Source organism: Gastrolobium bilobum, unplaced genomic scaffold (assembly GCF_033153095.1).
Source record: "Gastrolobium bilobum isolate Gb01-03AN ecotype WA unplaced genomic scaffold, APGP_CSIRO_Gbil_v1 utg8540, whole genome shotgun sequence".
Taxonomy (NCBI): Eukaryota; Viridiplantae; Streptophyta; class Magnoliopsida; order Fabales; family Fabaceae; genus Gastrolobium; species Gastrolobium bilobum.
In genome coordinates this window covers 177,035-194,694 of record NW_026898089.1, presented here as the reverse complement: position 1 = coordinate 194,694, position 17,660 = coordinate 177,035, and the positions used below count along the sequence as shown (strand labels likewise).

The 17,660-nt window shown below is 35.1% G+C and overlaps 1 protein-coding gene across 2 annotated transcripts; it reads right to left on the bottom strand.

Annotated features, from left to right (window-relative positions):
* Positions 1-5,492: 5,492 nt before the first annotated feature.
* Positions 5,493-15,706, bottom strand: LOC133312775 (hydroxyproline O-galactosyltransferase GALT2-like). 2 transcript variants are annotated; one of them, XR_009751733.1, is made up of 8 exons: positions 14,262-15,706; positions 8,830-9,062; positions 7,686-7,976; positions 7,212-7,340; positions 6,840-7,013; positions 6,456-6,563; positions 6,074-6,342; positions 5,493-5,555 (listed from the first exon to the last, which is right to left on the bottom strand). XR_009751733.1 is itself a non-coding variant. In XM_061514037.1 (8 exons), exons 2-8 carry the CDS (start codon positions 15,166-15,168, stop codon positions 6,133-6,135), a joined length of 2,052 nt encoding a protein of 683 aa, XP_061370021.1. In that variant the 5' UTR covers positions 15,169-15,246; positions 15,393-15,706; the 3' UTR covers positions 6,006-6,132. The 2 variants fall into 2 exon arrangements, 1 of the variants encoding a protein (XP_061370021.1); XM_061514037.1 differs by lacking the exon at positions 5,493-5,555 and having other exon boundaries at positions 6,006-6,342; positions 14,262-15,246; positions 15,393-15,706.
* Between the last annotated feature and the right edge of the window lie 1,954 nt (positions 15,707-17,660).

Genomic DNA, 17,660 nt, shown 5'->3' with positions numbered 1-17,660 from the left:
CGGTGATGCTTAGCACACAGAGAGAGAGAGAGGGAGAACGCTGTTGAAAAGGACAAAACTTTCCCATGTCATGTCCGTGTGTGAAGAAACACTTGAAATGACACAGATGACCCTAATATTTGATCTTATTACTCATATTGCCACTCAATAATTGGGATCTCGAGTTTCTTTTCACTCTCTTATTATTTATGTAAATACGAACAGCGTGTCTCCTAGTCCTAAGTTATTTAAAAATAGTAAGTGTTTAGATTAAAGAATATTACCAAAAAAAACAGTTTCGGACACAATAAGGTTAATTTTGATGGTAGTTATTAGTTATTTTACATTTGATAATTTTTTGTCTTCTTCTACTTCTTCTTTTTTGGGTACAATTGTCTTCTTCTCAAGTCACCTAAGAAACTACTTCTACTTACCCAAAAAAAATAAAATAAAAATACTTCAGATTACCAAAATGCAAATATTCACTAAAATTTAAACTAAAATTTATTATTACGTGGATAGGGAAGAAATAATAATAATAATAAAAAAAAAAACCTACTCACGTGTTCTCGATGGAATTTTCAAGGAAGTGGAAAGATATTTTATTTGCATTCTATTACACCAGCAAATCTTTTTCCGTCAAATGCTTACCTATTCGCGGTCTTTTGTCTTTTACTTGATGATAAAGTATTAATAAAAGATGAATAGTCATTAAAAAATATTTGAGTTATACTGTTTATTTTTAATGGGATAAATTATTTTATCTTATTTTTTCTGTTTATCTTTATCTATCATTCTTTAAAATAATTAGATTAATAAGAGAAAAAAAAATAAAGATAGTTGAGATTTTAATATAATAATATTAAAAAATAATAGTCAAAGGTAAAAAAAAATTTAGGTAAATAACATATCTATTTAGAATAATCGTGACTTTCAAAATGTTTAATTTATGTTTTCAAAAAAAAAATGTCTAATTTTTTATTTTATAATAAATAAATAAATCTTGCAAAACAAGCGGGCCAAACCTGTCCCGTTCTGACAGCATAAGCACAAACAAGTATCATTTTTTTCATTTATTGAAAAAAAATGTAATTTTAATATCTCTAACTTATCCTTATTATATTAGAATTTGAATAAGTTAAGATTCATATAAATTTATTACTATATTAAATAGTTTATAACAATATTTTGACCTTACGTAATTTTTTAAAATCACCAAATCATTAATTAAATATTTTTGACTTAAATGATAAACAAATTTAAATTTGGCTATTGGGATAACCTTTTAGTTTTGTTTAAGAGTTAGTACTCACAACAAGGTATTTATAGAAAATAGTCCTATATAAAAAAAATAGGAAACACATAAAATAAAAAAGTACCAAATCGGTTAACTTAACAATCATGATAAATATTTAAAATAAAAAAATTGATCTACCAAAAAAATTAAGTAATAAAATTTGATATTTAGGTCTTAAAATGTTATAATTCTCTTAGCAATAAAAACCTCTGTAAAGTTATCCGAAGCCTATATATTTTATCTGTCTCTTTCGTATGCTCGGATATTTTAACAGTAATCTCACGTCAAAAATTATAAGAAATTCTAGAGTTGATCGAACAATATATAGAGGGTACAATTTTTTTTTTTTTTAAAATCTCTTTGTATAACTTTAGATTTCATGTATACATTTAGAGTGTATTGCAATAGATAATGGAAACAGGAAGAAAACAAATAGGGGAAGTTATTTATCAAACAGTTGACAAGCTCACACAGAGCCATCTTTAATAAGTTAATTATTTTATCTTTAATACCGCTGGCAGGCTGGCTTAATTTCTGGCCAATAATTTTTAAACTGAATAGGAGAGTGATTCATTGCAGTGTTCGTGGCAGCTCATAGTAGATCAACTGAACATGGTATCCTAATGATTTCCTTCACAAATCACATGTTGAATAAATTATTCATTTTATCCCCCACCATTCATAAAGGACCATAAAATCATTTCATTCATTCATATCATGATCCGTAAGTAAATACCAAATGTTGGCTTCAGTGCCAAACCCCTATCCGGTGATACAAGTGTTAATTAAGTAATGGATAGTTCTGTTGGTGCTTAAAACAACTCTTATGAAATTTCATCCCATCATTAACTTGATTGGAATATTGGGTTAATGGATTATTGATTCAATAAGTAAACTATTGGTTCAAACACTTAAATTAAATATATATAATAAATATAAAATTAGAAACATAATAGTCAAGAGATAGAGTTGGTGTTGAGATATATCACCCCAAAAGCTAGCTCAAGGGGTGGGAGTGCCCAAGGCCTTATAAAGGCCATATTAGTTGCCCATCCAATCAATGTGGGACTATATATCTCAACAGTTGGTTCAGTGACAAGTGTGGTAAGTAACAATCCACATAGTTCAGGTTCAAATCCCAATACGGAAACTAGAAGAAAAATTTACCGTTAGATTAATTATATTGATCCAACGATTATATTTATTTATTTTTAACTTTGTATGGTTATGATTCTTCATATTTAATACTTTATATTTATTTTCATCTCCGTATGGTTATGATTCCTCACATTTAATGTGGGGAATCATAATCATACAAAAATGGAAATAAATATAACCATTGAATCAACATAATTGATTTAACGGTGAAATTGATTAGCAGCAATTTTAATTGATTGTTACAATATTCTAACCTCTCCGAAAACCAATTCCTTGTGATTCTTCCAATTCTTCAAAAAACATTAAGACCTACAACTACTAGGTGATTTTAAAGGCTAAAATATCGATCAAGAAACTTTGATTTTGGACACAAAAATAACGATCAGCCCATTAATCTACAAAAGTTTTGTTTAATGAAGCAATATTCAACATTAAAGAGAGAGAAATGAAATTGAACATGTGACTTTTAGGAGACCTTATTTGATAATCCTGGATTACCACGGTCCCTTCAAAAAATGGAGGAGAAGAAGGGATTGAGAAAGAAATTATTGAAAAGGCAGAAATTTAGGGGGTGTTTGGTTCAAGTTTTTGGAGAGGATTACCGGTAATCCTTCTTTGGTAAATGTAATTACCACGTTTGGTAGAAGGAATAAATTACGATTCCCGGATATCCAAGGATTACCGGTAATTTGATTTATAAAGAAAAGTCACTATTCAGATTACCAAAAATAATATGGTAATTCGGAATACCAATCAGAATACCAAGTAAAGGGAAAGCACAACAATAAATTTTGAGACAAAAATACCCCAATACACATAAAAATCTAGACCCAATCTATCAATTACAAAAGTAAAAATAGTTTGGGGTTATTTTTGTAAAATAACCTCATATTCCAAGTCATATTTCGTTCTAAACCAAATATGGAATCAGTAATTTTTACCCAGTATTTCCGGTAATATTTTAGCGAACCAAACACATCTTTCGTAAGATTCCAAGTAAACTCAATTTCTACTGAATTTCCATTAATCATGATTCCCGGTCACCAAAAAATTTCTCCTGTACCAAACACACTCTTGAGGGTCAAATATTTTTCCAAAAAAAATATAGGACCATCAACCGTGCTTATGATCCTAAGCACATTAAAAAATTCCCACTTTTAAAAAAGGCATAAGTATCTTCCCCACGCATACACAACAAACTTGTATTGGTAACTGAACTTCGCTAGAAAAAAAATCTTTTTTTTGTAGCCATTAAGCTTCATGAATACCTCGCCAAAATACGTCACCTTATTTTAAAACTACGAGCGAGGACCATTGATTTACAGGTTTGCGTATCCTTGGTGAGCCCACAGTTTGTTGGGAAAATAACACTATCAAGCAGATTCTTTTGAGAATATCATCCAATATCTGATTTTTATACAATGGCAACATTTTATTGTGAAGTGTTTATTGTCTTCGTATATCATATTTTAAAAATTTACGAATTGGAGGCATAGAAAACGTCGATTTCAGAGAGGTAGGTATAGTATACAAATTTCAAATTTGAGCAAATTGCTTAATAAGTTATAAAATATCAAAAAAAAAGGAAAGGAAATTAGAAGTAAAAGCGTGATGGGGTCAGGTCACAGGTCACGGTGAGCATGAATCATGATATTTATGAAGTAGGAAGAGAATACAAAAGAAGGGGATTACGGGAGAGGGTATTATGGTAATTTAAAGAAGGGTTTTACAATTCTCATTTTACATAAGAATTGAAATCTAGATAAAAAATACGTGAGACCTGTATGTTAGAAAACATTATATGTGGGACCTATATCAGCACGAAAATCGAAGAGTGCGTAAGAAAATTCAAACTCTCGTGTTGCATAAGAATTATAAAACCCTTTAAAGAAATAAGGATAAAATTAGTTAACGGGGTATTGATTGGTCTATTTATATTTCCACAATTGTACAACAACTCTACTTCACTTGACCCATCAAAATTGAAGATTTGTTAGTGTTGTTTAAGACACACCCACGTTGGTGCCGACGTGGGTTATTTTTAACCCAAACAGTGAGGAAATGCCATAAGTAGCGGACACGTACCAGTGTCACATGGGAGCTGATAAAGAAAGAGTGAGAACGTGGCATGTTAATATGCTGCCGACAGAGGAACAGAAGAGAAAATGGGTCCCACCCACGTCTTTAGATTTTAGATAAGGTGCCAACTGCCAAGCTATGCTTAGCCTCAATACCATTTTAAACCATATTCTTTAATCTTTAATATGGGTTCATCACGTGAGGAGGAGGACCGTGGCACGTGCCACCTACTGAGAGAAGTGAGAATCAATGGATGGTTTACATTTTGCTGGTAATGAAAGGATTGGGATAGGGTTCGAGACAAGGGGGACCCATTTTACTGTAATCGAACGCGCATTGGACACGGCTTTTTCTCTATTGTCTCTACTTTAGTGGACCCATTTTCTTTATGGACCAACATTTCTCTGATTTTCACGCAATCCAGTTATGTGCTTTTGATTTTTTCAGCATCAGTTACGAGTACAAATTTTGTTATTTAAAAACTTTATATGTAAAATGTTGATATTTTGTTATTTAAAGATAAGCCGAAGAGGTACAGAACGCTTCCTAATAAAGTAAAATATGTATTAACACCACCAATCGCCATGAGCATTTTCTTTAATACGTTTTTTTTTTTTTCCTTCTCATAAAATTGTTCTAAAATAGAACCACAGTTCTTGCCAGTAATCATCAAAATATCAATGAGATGATCACACTAAGTTAAAGGAGGAAGCATACGAGCTCAATGGTCACTACGAAGTAGGATACTCATGAATAAACATATAATTTGTTTTTTTTTTTTTAACAACTTGGGGCAAATAAAGCACAACGCATAACAAAATTGGCCTGAATGGCAATGGAATAAAATGTGAAGACAAAAATGCAAATGCATTGATGAAAAACACCATTTTACCACTTACAAATAAACAGCTTTAAAACTTACAAAATAAGTTTGCAAACGCTTTCACTGCACATGAAAACGTATATTTTAGCAAAGCCAGGCTTTAATTGGGTAGAGGGTTCAAATCTTGAAAGTCGCAACAGGATGGAGAGATGCATATACCTGTTGGTGTTTAAAAAAAAAAAAAAAAAAAACAAGGCTTTAGTAACCATGATACAGTTGCTTTTATTTTACTTCAGTAAGATAATACTTAAAGAAAGGTTTTTATAAAAAGCAACTGTGGTCATGTCCTTTAATAACCATGAATACAGTTGTTGTGTTTTTTTTTTATAGATACAATTGCTTTGATTTTACTTCCATTAGATAATACTTCTGAATATACTAAGTAACATACTGATACTATACAGTTGCTTTTTTTTTTTTTTGAAACCGAACCCAGCAGTAAACTACAATTTAAATTAATTATGTTCTTAAAGACTCATGGTTTCATTTGAATTGTAAAATTCATTAACAGTAAAATATGGTTTAGTTTGACATACAAATTTCATGGACAGTAAGGCGGAATTTAATTTGAAGTCTAAAACGAAACTTGACAGGATGAAAAACCTTGTTAAATTCTATTTCTTTCAAATTGAATGTTATACATTTTGTTATCATTGTAACTTTCTCCAAATACTAACCCAGGTGTGAACTAACATCAGCACAAAACAACAATGATACAATGACAAATCAAACATTGTCATCTGAAGTTGCAGCATCGTGCTCGACCTCTTGACAATTTATCCCATAGACAAACCATTTGCCTTGGTGATTGGTAATGTGCAGTGAAGTAGTCCTCCATGCATCCGTACTGACAAAACTTCCAGTTGTGAGAGTATTGAACGGCTCTCATTGTGTTGTTAAATCGCTCAACCCACATTCCCATGCTTACATCCTCCATCTTAAACAGCTGCCACCACAAACAAATATTTCAACAATCCATACAAGACATGTAACTGCAAGTAACCATAAAATATGGTAAATAGCAGATGCATAATCCAGATAATATTTATGGCAACAAACCCTCAGCTTTCTATCCTTGTGTTGAGATGTGACGAAATTAACAATATCTTTGGAAATTATGTAGGCAGGGCCATTTGCGTAAGGGGGATACACTTCCTCTGGCCACTCCTGCGCCAATTAACATAATCCTTTAGAGAAGGGGAGCAAGAACAGATAAATGAGATAATAATATTCTCTGTATTCTCTAGTACTAGCAGTCACCAACTACTAAGACAACATAACCAGGGAAAATAGAATTCTACTAAATCATGCAAACGAAAAAATTAAAAAAATAATGGATTATGAAATATTACTCCTCACCGAATTACTTACATTAATCTGTTAAATACAAAATATCACTCATGTATTACTTCCTAGTTCAACTAAATGTGGCAACTCTCATACCTCATAAGTAACTGCCCATTTGCCATTTCTCAGAGGCCGATGCAAGAGATTGAGATTGCCCATATAAAGGGACTTTTCCGGAGGTACAGCTTCAATTTCTTTCAAGACAGTATCCACCCTAATAAAAGTGTCGTCATCACATTTCATGACATATGCAGCAGTCACATTCTGAATCTGCATGAAAGAAAATTGGCTTATACAACAGGAGAAAACAAAAAAGAAAAAGACCAAGAGCCACAAGACTTGCACATTTTGAGAGGGATGACAGACATTAGCTGGCCAAATGCAGGTCACCTACACGGCTACACCAACATCCGTACAAAAAATAGAAGAAACAGAAAAGCTGACTAAAGGTTTTAAAAATTAACTCACCCCAAACTCACAGATAGCCATGGTTTTAAGCACAACAAGCTCATAGCGGTCCATAAAGGGCAAAATGATAATATCACCAAAGTAAGCAGCCTCCTTCCTCAGCACTGCGTTTACTTCTTTCCTTGGATTCTTCATGTTGAATCATTGATGTTTATATTTTATAATAGGCACAAAACGCAGAAAAATCAGCCAAACCATATCAATAAGAAGAATAATAGTGAAAAAGGAATGAAAATACACACAAAGCACTTGAATTCCAAACAATCGCATATCTGATTGTGTATAAATTGAGAAAATGATTTTCTTTTCACAAATTGCATAATATTCAATATAGACATTTCAACATAAATTATCTTTTAAACTGTGAAAAATGATTTTCTTCATTCCGCCAGATAAAAATACAGGTTGTGTTTCTCTTCTCCATGAGTCACTATATGCTTCTATGTCATATAAGAATAAAGGCAGCAGCCTTACCAATGCAACAAAGAATCGTACTACTACATTCGAAGATTTGATTGCAGCTGCTTGCATCCATGTTTTTCGAACTGCCATACGTTCTGCAAAGTGATTTGAAGCAGAAAGAACTCCAATAAAGAGTCTAACAGCATGTTTAGGTAGAGCACTGGATTTCCATGTCTCAGACATTTCCAGTACTCTCTGAGGTGAGAAACTTGGATGTGAAGTAGGGAGAGAGGTAGCAAAAATTGAATGAACATCAACGTCTCCTTTAACTGCTAATCCTGTAGCATCTTCGAGTGTAAAACCCTGAAGATAAAGTGGAAAAGAAAAATCAGCGGGAAAAAGAAAAGTGTAACCTCAGCAGCATGGATTATAGAATATGGCAATTAATTCCAATTATTCTTGAAGTTTAAAGCCCTTCCACCCATGGTAAGGGAGATATCACCGTCATTATAAATTATAATATGGCTATGCGGGTACACAGTACACCAAAATTCTCTACCTATAAAACCCAACATAAATGCAAGAGCAATTCACCAACACGAAACTAATATGTTTTTGAAGTCTGTTAGAATATTAAATAATGGGATTAATGTTTGTCTTTTTAAAAGACATAAAATTGTGTTATTTTAATCAAAATTATTGTGTTTTATAATAAGAAAAACAGAAATCATAGTGAGAGAAAATGAGAGATTTTTTTTAATTTAAATATTAAATAAAAAATAATGGTTTTAACTAAAATGACATTCCTTTAAAAGGATAAACATTTTTCCGTTAAGTAATAGCATTTAAGTTGGAATATATAGTCAACTATATATCATGTTGATTAGCTGGTGATGATTAGGCTACAGTTAGCTACTGGTTTCTAGGCTGTAACTTAGCTTCTATTGAACTCCTAATTACCCCCTTGATTACTCCATTGATCGATTGTAATCAAGCCACAAAAATAGAGACCAAGTGAGCAGCCCATTAGCACAAATTTCTCTCAATAATTTCTCTTTCAACAAAGTCTGATATGATAAATAAAAGTAACAACATTAAGAAACTTATCTCCACGACAAACGATTGTCATGAATAAGCTAAATATACAATTTCACTCCATCAATATATTTAGTGCAAGCATAAGATGAAAACATCTGTCATATCTCCATTGACTTACTGTCCGATATGGAAATGAAGTTATATGGCGACCCCCAACATTAATATGGTATCCATCAACACCAGCTCGTAGTGTAAGGACAAACATTCTACCCTCTACAAAAGGAAATGGCCAGGTCACTTCTGGCTTCTGCTCACGCCCTATAAACCGCTTGAACCATGACGTTGTCTTGGACTCTTTTGAGTCTACAATGTCATTCCGCATCCATTTTTCACATCGTCTATACCCATCAACTGCCAGCATGATCAAAAGATTTACTTATACATTAAATTAACACCCACAAAGAAAATTAAAGAATTCAGCATAAGAATAGATTAAAGGATTACGGCTCTCCATTATCATTCTTTTAGACCAAATGCCACTCTATACAAAAATTTTATCCCTTTAATATTATAAAATAGTCAAGCAGTCAAGTATTATTTTCTGCATGTTTCAGTACTATTTTTATAAATAAACATCAAAAGAAAATAGTATATTAGTATCCACATTGAATAACTAGAGGAGTTATATTAGTTCATTATCATTTCTCTCTAGTCTTATTATTGTGATTTCTACAAACTGATCATACATAGTTGCAGAAGCATGGATATACAACGCCAGCCAAAACAGCTTTTCAGCTAAAATTTTGATTAGAGGCTTTTCTAAACACAAAACTACTACATATTAACCATATAATTTATGACAAGAATAAACATTACTTCTGATGTGTTTATATTAATAGCACACAACAAACAACCCATACAGTTCTCTTTTGTTAACCACGTAAGCAATAAGGCACTGCTTACTTTCATGCTCATTTGTCTTCTCTTTTTTCTTTCCTTGTTCTATAATTTCCAAGATTACCAATCCTTTTTACTTTTCTGTTCTCTTTCCATTTTTGCATTTTACATTATGACAATGGAGGCTCTATTCTGCAACACTTTGTTTTACCTTAATAACAGTTAAATGTAAAAGAATACGTTGTGTATTGATCTGTGTCAGGGAGTGACAATATATAGAGATCCTAATGGGCTTAAGTGTAAGGCCCAAACCTAATCCAAACCTAATCCTAATACAGTCAGAATACAGTCAGACTATTTACGGATAAGACAGAATCCAATCATATCTAATCACATCTAATCATATCATATCTAATATTCTAACACTCCCCCTCAAGCTGGTGCGTATATATTATGAGCACCAAGCTTGTTACAAATGTATTCAACCCGAGGACCTCTCTAAGAGCTTTAGTGAAAACATCTGCTAGTTGATTAGATGAGTTGACAAAAGCTGTCTTGATTTCTCCTGACTGAATCTTTTCCCGAATGAAGTGACAATCAATCTCTATATGTTTGGTCCTCTCATGAAAAAAAGGATTAGAGGATATATGTAGCGCAGCTTGATTATCACAGATGAGTGTCATGGGTTGTTTCTGTTCACAAAGATGAAGCTCCTGAATCAACTGCTTTAACCAGATCAACTCACAGGTAGTATTTGCCATTGCACGATACTCAGCTTCTGCACTAGATCGGGAAACAACAGGTTGTTTCTTGCTTTTCCATGAGATTAAGTTTCCTCCGAAGAAGACACAATAACCAGAAGTAGAGCGTCTGTCCGAGGGTGATCCTGCCCAATCGGCATCTGAGTAACCACAAATTTCTGTATTTCCCTGATCCGAATACAACAAACCTTTTCCTGGTGCTCCTTTGATGTATCGGAGGATCCTCACAGCAGCATCCCAATGTGAATCACAAGGGGAATCAAGGAACTGACTGGCCGTACTGACAGCGAAAGAAATATCTGGCCTAGTCACAGTAAGATAATTGAGCTTCCCAATCAGCCTTCGATAACGTCCAGGATCAGATAACGGCTCCCCCTGTCTGGGCAATAACTTAACATTAGGATCCATTGGTGTATCAACTGGCTTACACGCCAACATACCAGTCTCTTCTAGGATATCCAAGGCATACTTCCTTTGACAGATAGAAATGCCCTGTCTAGATTGTGCTACCTCAATTCCCAAGAAGTAACGCAGCTTCCCAAGGTCCTTTGTTTGAAATGCACTGAATAAATGTTGTTTTAACTGATGGATTCCGTCTTGATCACTCCCGGTGAGAATGATGTCATCAACATAGACTAACAAATAGATGCACTTATCAGGAGATGTGATCCTATAGAACACAGAGTGGTCAACTTTACTGCGAATTAGGCCAAACTCCTGAACAGCAGAACTGAAGCGACTGAACCATGCTCGAGGAGACTGCTTGAGACCATATAAGGATTTTCGAAGACGACACACCTTCCCAGGCTCCCCCTGAGCAACAAAACCAGGTGGTTGCTCCATGTAAACTTCTTCTTGTAAATCACCATGAAGAAAGGCATTTTTGATGTCAAGTTGAAGGAGTGGCCAGTGACGAACAGCAGCAAGGGCAAGAAATAGGCGGACGGACGCCATCTTAGCGACCGGAGAGAATGTATCGCTATAATCAAGGCCGAATATTTGAGTAAAACCCTTTGCAACTAGGCGGGCCTTGAGTCGATCAACATGGCCATCAGGTCCAACTTTCACAGTAAACACCCAGCGACAACCAACTGTAGACTTCTGTGGAGGAGCAGAAACAAGGTCCCAAGTGCCATTGGAATGAAGTGCAGTCATCTCATCAAGCATCGCTTGGCGCCACCCTGGATGGGAAAGTGCTTCACCTGTGGTCTTAGGAATAGAAATAGAAGAAAGACTAGAAACAAAGGTGAAATGAGGTGAAGAAAGACGGTCATAGCTCAAAAAAGTATAAAGAGGATAAGGGTTACGAGTAGTACGAGTACCTTTTCTTTGAGCAATGGGAAGAGCCTCTGGTGAAGGATCCGGAGAGGAAGAAGCAACAGCAGTGGGCGATGAGTCAGCAAGAGTCGAGTCGACAGGAGGCATAGTTTTGCGACGCTGATAGGTGAGAAGTGGACGGTCCTCAGGTATAGAAGCAATAGGTTGCTCATTTGGAATAGAAGCACCTGCAGCTGGCAAAGACAAGTCAAGAAAAGGGACAGGAAGAACATGATCAACCTGTGACAACTGAGATGGAATAGAATTAAAGGGTTGTTGATCAAGAAAAGTGACATCAGCGGAAACTAAGTAACGCTTAAGATCGGGAGAATAACAACGATAACCCTTTTGAAGACGAGAATAACCAAGAAAGATACACTGAAAGGCTTTGGATGTTAACTTATCCTTACCAGGAGTGAGATCATGAACAAAACAAGTACAACCAAAAACATGTGGAGTTAGAGGATAAAGAGGAACATCTGGAAGCAATAGGTTATGAGGAATGTCATTGTTGAGCACAGATGAGGGCATGCGATTGATGAGAAAACAAGAGATGAGTACAGCATCTGCCCAGAAGTGAAGGGGAACCTGCATATGAAGAAGAAGGGTACGTGCAGTTTCAATGAGATGTCTGTTTTTACGTTCAGCCACCCCATTTTGTTGTGGAGTGTGAGGACAAGTAGTTTGATGTAAAGTACCTTGTGTGGCCAAGAAATTAGAAAAATCAATAGAAACATATTCCTTAGCATTATCACTACGTAGAATACGAATAGAAACACCAAATTGAGTATGAATCTCAGTATAAAACTTTTTATAAATGGAAAATAACTCAGAACGATTTTTCATTAAATAGACCCAAGTGCAACGGGAAAAATCATCAATAAAGGTAACGAAATACCGAAAACCTAAAACAGACAAGGTACGACTTGGACCCCAGATATCTGAATGAACAAGAGAAAAAGGGGCATCAGCTCGTTTATTGACTCGATTGGCAAAAGAGGAAAGTGTATGCTTCCCTTGTTGACATGACACACAATCTAAAGACTGAAGACCGGATAAAAGAGGAACCATTTTCTGCAACTTCGAAAGACTTGGATGACCGAGGCGACTGTGGATAAGTTGTGGAGATTCTGTGAGAGAGAGTGCCACTGAAGGACGAGGCACATCCAGATAGTAAAGCCCCCGTGACTCACGACCCACTCCAATCATTTCCCCCGTACCCGGATCCTGCACAGAAACAGAATGGTTAGAGAAAGTAATGGTGCAAGTGAGGGAGTGGATCAACTTACTAATAGAAATTAAGTTATAAGGGATGCCAGGAATGTAATAAACAGATGTCAAGGCCAAGGTAGAGGTCGGACGAGCTTGTCCAATCCCACGAACTGGGGCTTTGGTTCCATCCGCAAGGGTAAAAGAAGGTAAATGATCAGAATAAGTAAGAGATGTAAAAAGTTCCTTATTACCACAGAGATGATCGGTAGCACCTGAGTCAAATATCCAAGTGCCAAGTGATGTAGAATGAGAAACACAAGCAACGGAATTACCAGTATATGGTTGAGACTGAGGAGAAGCTTTCTTGAGAAGAGTTTGGAGTGCAGCATAGTCCGCAAGTGAGAGAGAAACTGAACCAAATGATGCATTGTCTGACTAAGCTATATTCGCAGCAAGAGAGGTAGAATCCTTCAGTTTGGAAGATGTAATGAGCCCAATATTAGTAGAGATGATTCCTGAGGAAGTTTTGACAGGAGGACAAGGAGAGTTAACCTCCGAGAGATCAGTGGACGCTGCTGCTATTTAAAAACAGAATATAAAAGCCGTAAACGAAGGCAAACGATATCCAATCAAGGAGAACCACGCGTCTAAAGTGAGACCCACAAAGAACCAAGCACAGATCCATAAAGAGGAGAAGAAGGCGAGAAGTTCTGTCCAAGAACGGCCGGAAAAATCCACCGGAACAGTGCACACGCGCCGGTTGAAGGTGGCGCGTGAGCACCACGCGCAGAGGAGAAGAACGGCGCGTGGAGGCGCGTTGATGACGCGACGGTGGTCGGACCACCACAGAACTGGTCGCCGGGATGAGACGGTCCTGATCGCAGGTAGTCTGGGCTGAAAACTCGCCGGAACAGTGCTCTGGTTGCCGGAACAGTGACGAGCGGCGGTTGTTGGCGGCCGGAAGTGGTTCCGGTGGCCTGAACAGTGACGAGCGGCGGTTGTTGGCGGCCGGAAGTGGTTCTGACAGTTGAAGAAACAAGCCGGAGAGACACACGGCTTAGAGAGAAACTCGCCGGAAGAATGCACGGTAAAGTAGAAGAGAACACCTAAGCAGTGGGCTTAGGGTTTTAGCGGAAGCGGATCCCCAGAGCGAAAAAGCTCTGATACCAAGTTAAATGTAAAAGAATACGTTGTGTATTGATCTGTGTCAGGGAGTTACAATATATAGAGATCCTAATGGGCTTAAGTGTAAGGCCCAAACCTAATCCAAACCTAATCCTAATACAGTCAGAATACAGTCAGACTATTTACGGATAAGACAGAATCCAATCATATCTAATCCAATCTAATCATATCATATCTAATATTCTAACAATAACAAACTCGAAAATGAATATGAATATGAAACATGATAAAATCATACCAAGCATTTCATTATCATTCTCAGATGGCAGACCATCACATCTTTGAGCTGTTCCCCAGTGCATTCGATAACAGGTATTATGCTCAATAACTGGTCGTTTGCTCCAATCCCCTCTTAATCGAGGATTCAAGTGAAGAATCTTAGGAGGATCTTCCCCATCCACTGATTTAAGCCCTTGTAATTCAACCATGAACTGTGAAACCGAAACCAACCCATTACCTTTCCTCAACCTTGCAAGCTGGGGAGCATGCTCCTTATGAGCATAATGGGGTGTCCCCACCACGGTGATTGAAGAACCTGCTGCAAGTCCACATGGAAGAAACATCAAGTTATCCCCCTTCAACAATTCTTCCCCACCCATTGATATCCAAGAAGGACAAGATTCAAGCCTTCCATCAATCATAGAGCTTTCTCCAGACTCCTTGCCATCAACCTTGTCTATTTCTTTCCAAGCCTTTAACCCTAATGTCCATGCCTCATCTGCCATTCTCTCAAGCACAGAGAAATCATTGGTCCTGTTCATTTGCCTCAAGATTTCTCCAGTAATCCTACCATATCGCTTCGGAATCTGCTTCATAGATTCACGGCCATGATCTTCCTCCTTCATTGGTTCTTTATCCGGCCTCAAGGGAGCATCCTGGTCCCTATTATCTTCTAACCGCCGGTGAAATGCATCTTTATAAACAGAACTAACGAAAGGTTTGCTTAAATCTGCATCTTCAGAGTCCCCAGTAGCTAACCCATCCAATCCATTGTAACCTTCATCACCACTTAACGTTGACATGATCTTCAGAAACTGTGGAAAGTTGCAAGATACAAAAACCAAGTATAACACCCCAACACCAAACAAAAAATGGGACAACCTACACCTCCTCGAATTGGGAGGTTCAATCTTCAGCCTCTTCATCTTCAAAAAGACAAGCCAAGAATACAATATACTCTCTACAACAATTCCCTCATAAAACCCATATAACTACCCCGCAACCTGAAAAAGAACGCAAACGGCAACAAACTCAAATTTTCAAAGCAAAACCCACGTCCAAAGTTTCGGAAGAAACCGAAACGGTAACGTATTGGAGAATGGAAGTTGGGCTTTTGGGCAAGAATGTAAAAGAATCAAACTTTGCATACATGGAAAGAGAAATCAACCAATGCCACAATGATTTAACAAGTTGGGAGGAAACCCATTGTAATGGGAGGCGCAGAACCCTAAATTGTTCAACATGTGATAGGCAACATATGCCGAAAACTCGATCGTCTCAAAGAAACCTAATGAACGGAAACGGGTGAAGAATCCAATTGGCGCCAAGATTAAGGTACCCCGATCTTCGATCTGATGGAAGAGAAAAACCCAGATATGAATGCAGAAGAAGAAAAAAGAAGGAACCAGGAAAATACAAACAGAGGAAAGTAGTATTATTGAGTATGTGGAATTGTGAAAGCCTCTCATGACACTGTAACTCAATACTTCAATTTCAATATCTATAATTGTACTAACACTATCAATTAGATATTCAGGGTACCCAAAATGGAATTTAATTTTTACTTTTAACAAAAAAATAAGGGATGAGATATTATGACACCCAAGTTATGTTACACCCATGTGACACCCAGTCAATCTCATCGTTAGATCGCTTATGTTGATCCAACGGTTATATTTATTTCCATCTTTGTATGGTCATGATTTTCCAAATTTAATATTTTATATTTATTTTCATCTTTGTATGGTTCTGATTTCTCATATTTAATGCATAAAATATTAAATTTGGAAAATCATGACCATACAAAGATGAAAATAAATATAACCGTCGGATCAACATAAGCGATCTAACAGTGAGATTGACTGGGTGTCACATGGGTGTAACATAACTTGGGTGTCACAATATCCTATCCCAAAAAGTAAATATGGAAGGTTATATTTACAGTTTCTTTTGTTTTATAATTATTTTTGTTATTGTTGATAACAAAATAATTTCAAACGAGAATAATCAATTTAATTTTGACCAATTATCATAAAATAGTTGTAAGATGAAAAAGATTTTAACTTTTAAGCATAATCTATCTCTAATTTTTATTACATTTTTTTCCCTTCCAATTTACAATACATACTCTTTTAGTAAAACGAATCTCTATAACATTACAGAATCACTTTTCCTACGACATAAATCTTATAAAATTCATTTATTTAACTTATATTGTAATGATTTCATGAGATATTGATTTTTGATTTGGCAGGATTGTCCAGGAGAATTTGTGGGATGATGGTCACATTCTCCCTCACCACCCACCAGCCTCTTATAGCTGAGAAAAAATGGGATGATGGTCCCATTCTCCCTCACCACTCGTTTTTTTCTGAATGAGCCAACGAGTCACTGCAGAGGGTATGTTACTATGTTATAATATAAGGTACTTTATACTTTTTGCCTTTATTTAAAATATTTACCTTTATTCACAAATTTTCCTTTATATATATATATATATATATATATATATATATATATATATATATATATATATAAAGAATATTACTCTCATTTTACATAAGATATCTTCTCTCAAGTTCTCTCACTTCGATTTTCGTATTCCACTTTTTTTTTCTTGTAATAGTAGGACTCACCTATTTTCTCTCTATAACATAAGATAGCTATCTTATGTTAAATGAGACTAATAAAACCTAATATATATATATATATATATATATATATATATATATATATATATATATATAATATATATATAAACTAACCATTAAACTAATAATTAAGGAGCAACTTTAACTACTACTTAAAGAAAGTACATTTCATGTTCACCAAAAAATAAAAGTAAATTTCCTGAAGTGAATTAAAACTTGAACATTTTTTCCCAAATTTTACTTGTTTCACTCTTATTTATTAAATTAAAGTACATTATGTTAGTAATGCAAAAAAAAAAAAAGTACATTATGTTAAGAGTGGATTCATCTTTTCGTTTATTCTCCCTTAATTAGAGAAAGAAGAGTGATTTTTTAAATAATTATGCATATTTTTTATAATTTTAAATTGTTTCATATAAAATTTATAATTTTTTAACATTAATTATGCATACATACCTAATATAAAATAATTTTTAAACTAAAATTTAAAATATCGTGTAAGCTACGGTATATTTGTTAATTCTTTTAAAAGACTTTATTTCTTTTTCTAAACTAATAGTTCTTTGAAATAGGTTTTTTTCTATTATTCGGGAAAAAGTATTTATGCTGTACAATTATATTTTCATTTCATTGATTAATTTTGCTCAATCATTATAGTTTGAGTTTTCCTTGCTTCAACGCTAATTAATTAATGTCTCAATTGTGTCTCTTTCTTAATTAGTTAAGGGGGAAATTTGATAGAAGATAAATTTTTGTTATTGGGAATC

Coding starts and splice junctions, on each gene's coding strand:
- LOC133312775 (XM_061514037.1), bottom strand. CDS start 15,168: ATGAAGAGGCTGAAGATTGAACCTCCCAATTCGAGGAGGTGTAGGTTG. Junction 7,977..8,829: donor CTTCATTTCCATATCGGACA/GTAAGTCAATGG, acceptor CTTTATCTTCAG/GGTTTTACACTCGAAGATGC. Junction 6,343..6,455: donor ACAAGGATAGAAAGCTGAGG/GTTTGTTGCCAT, acceptor TTGTGGTGGCAG/CTGTTTAAGATGGAGGATGT.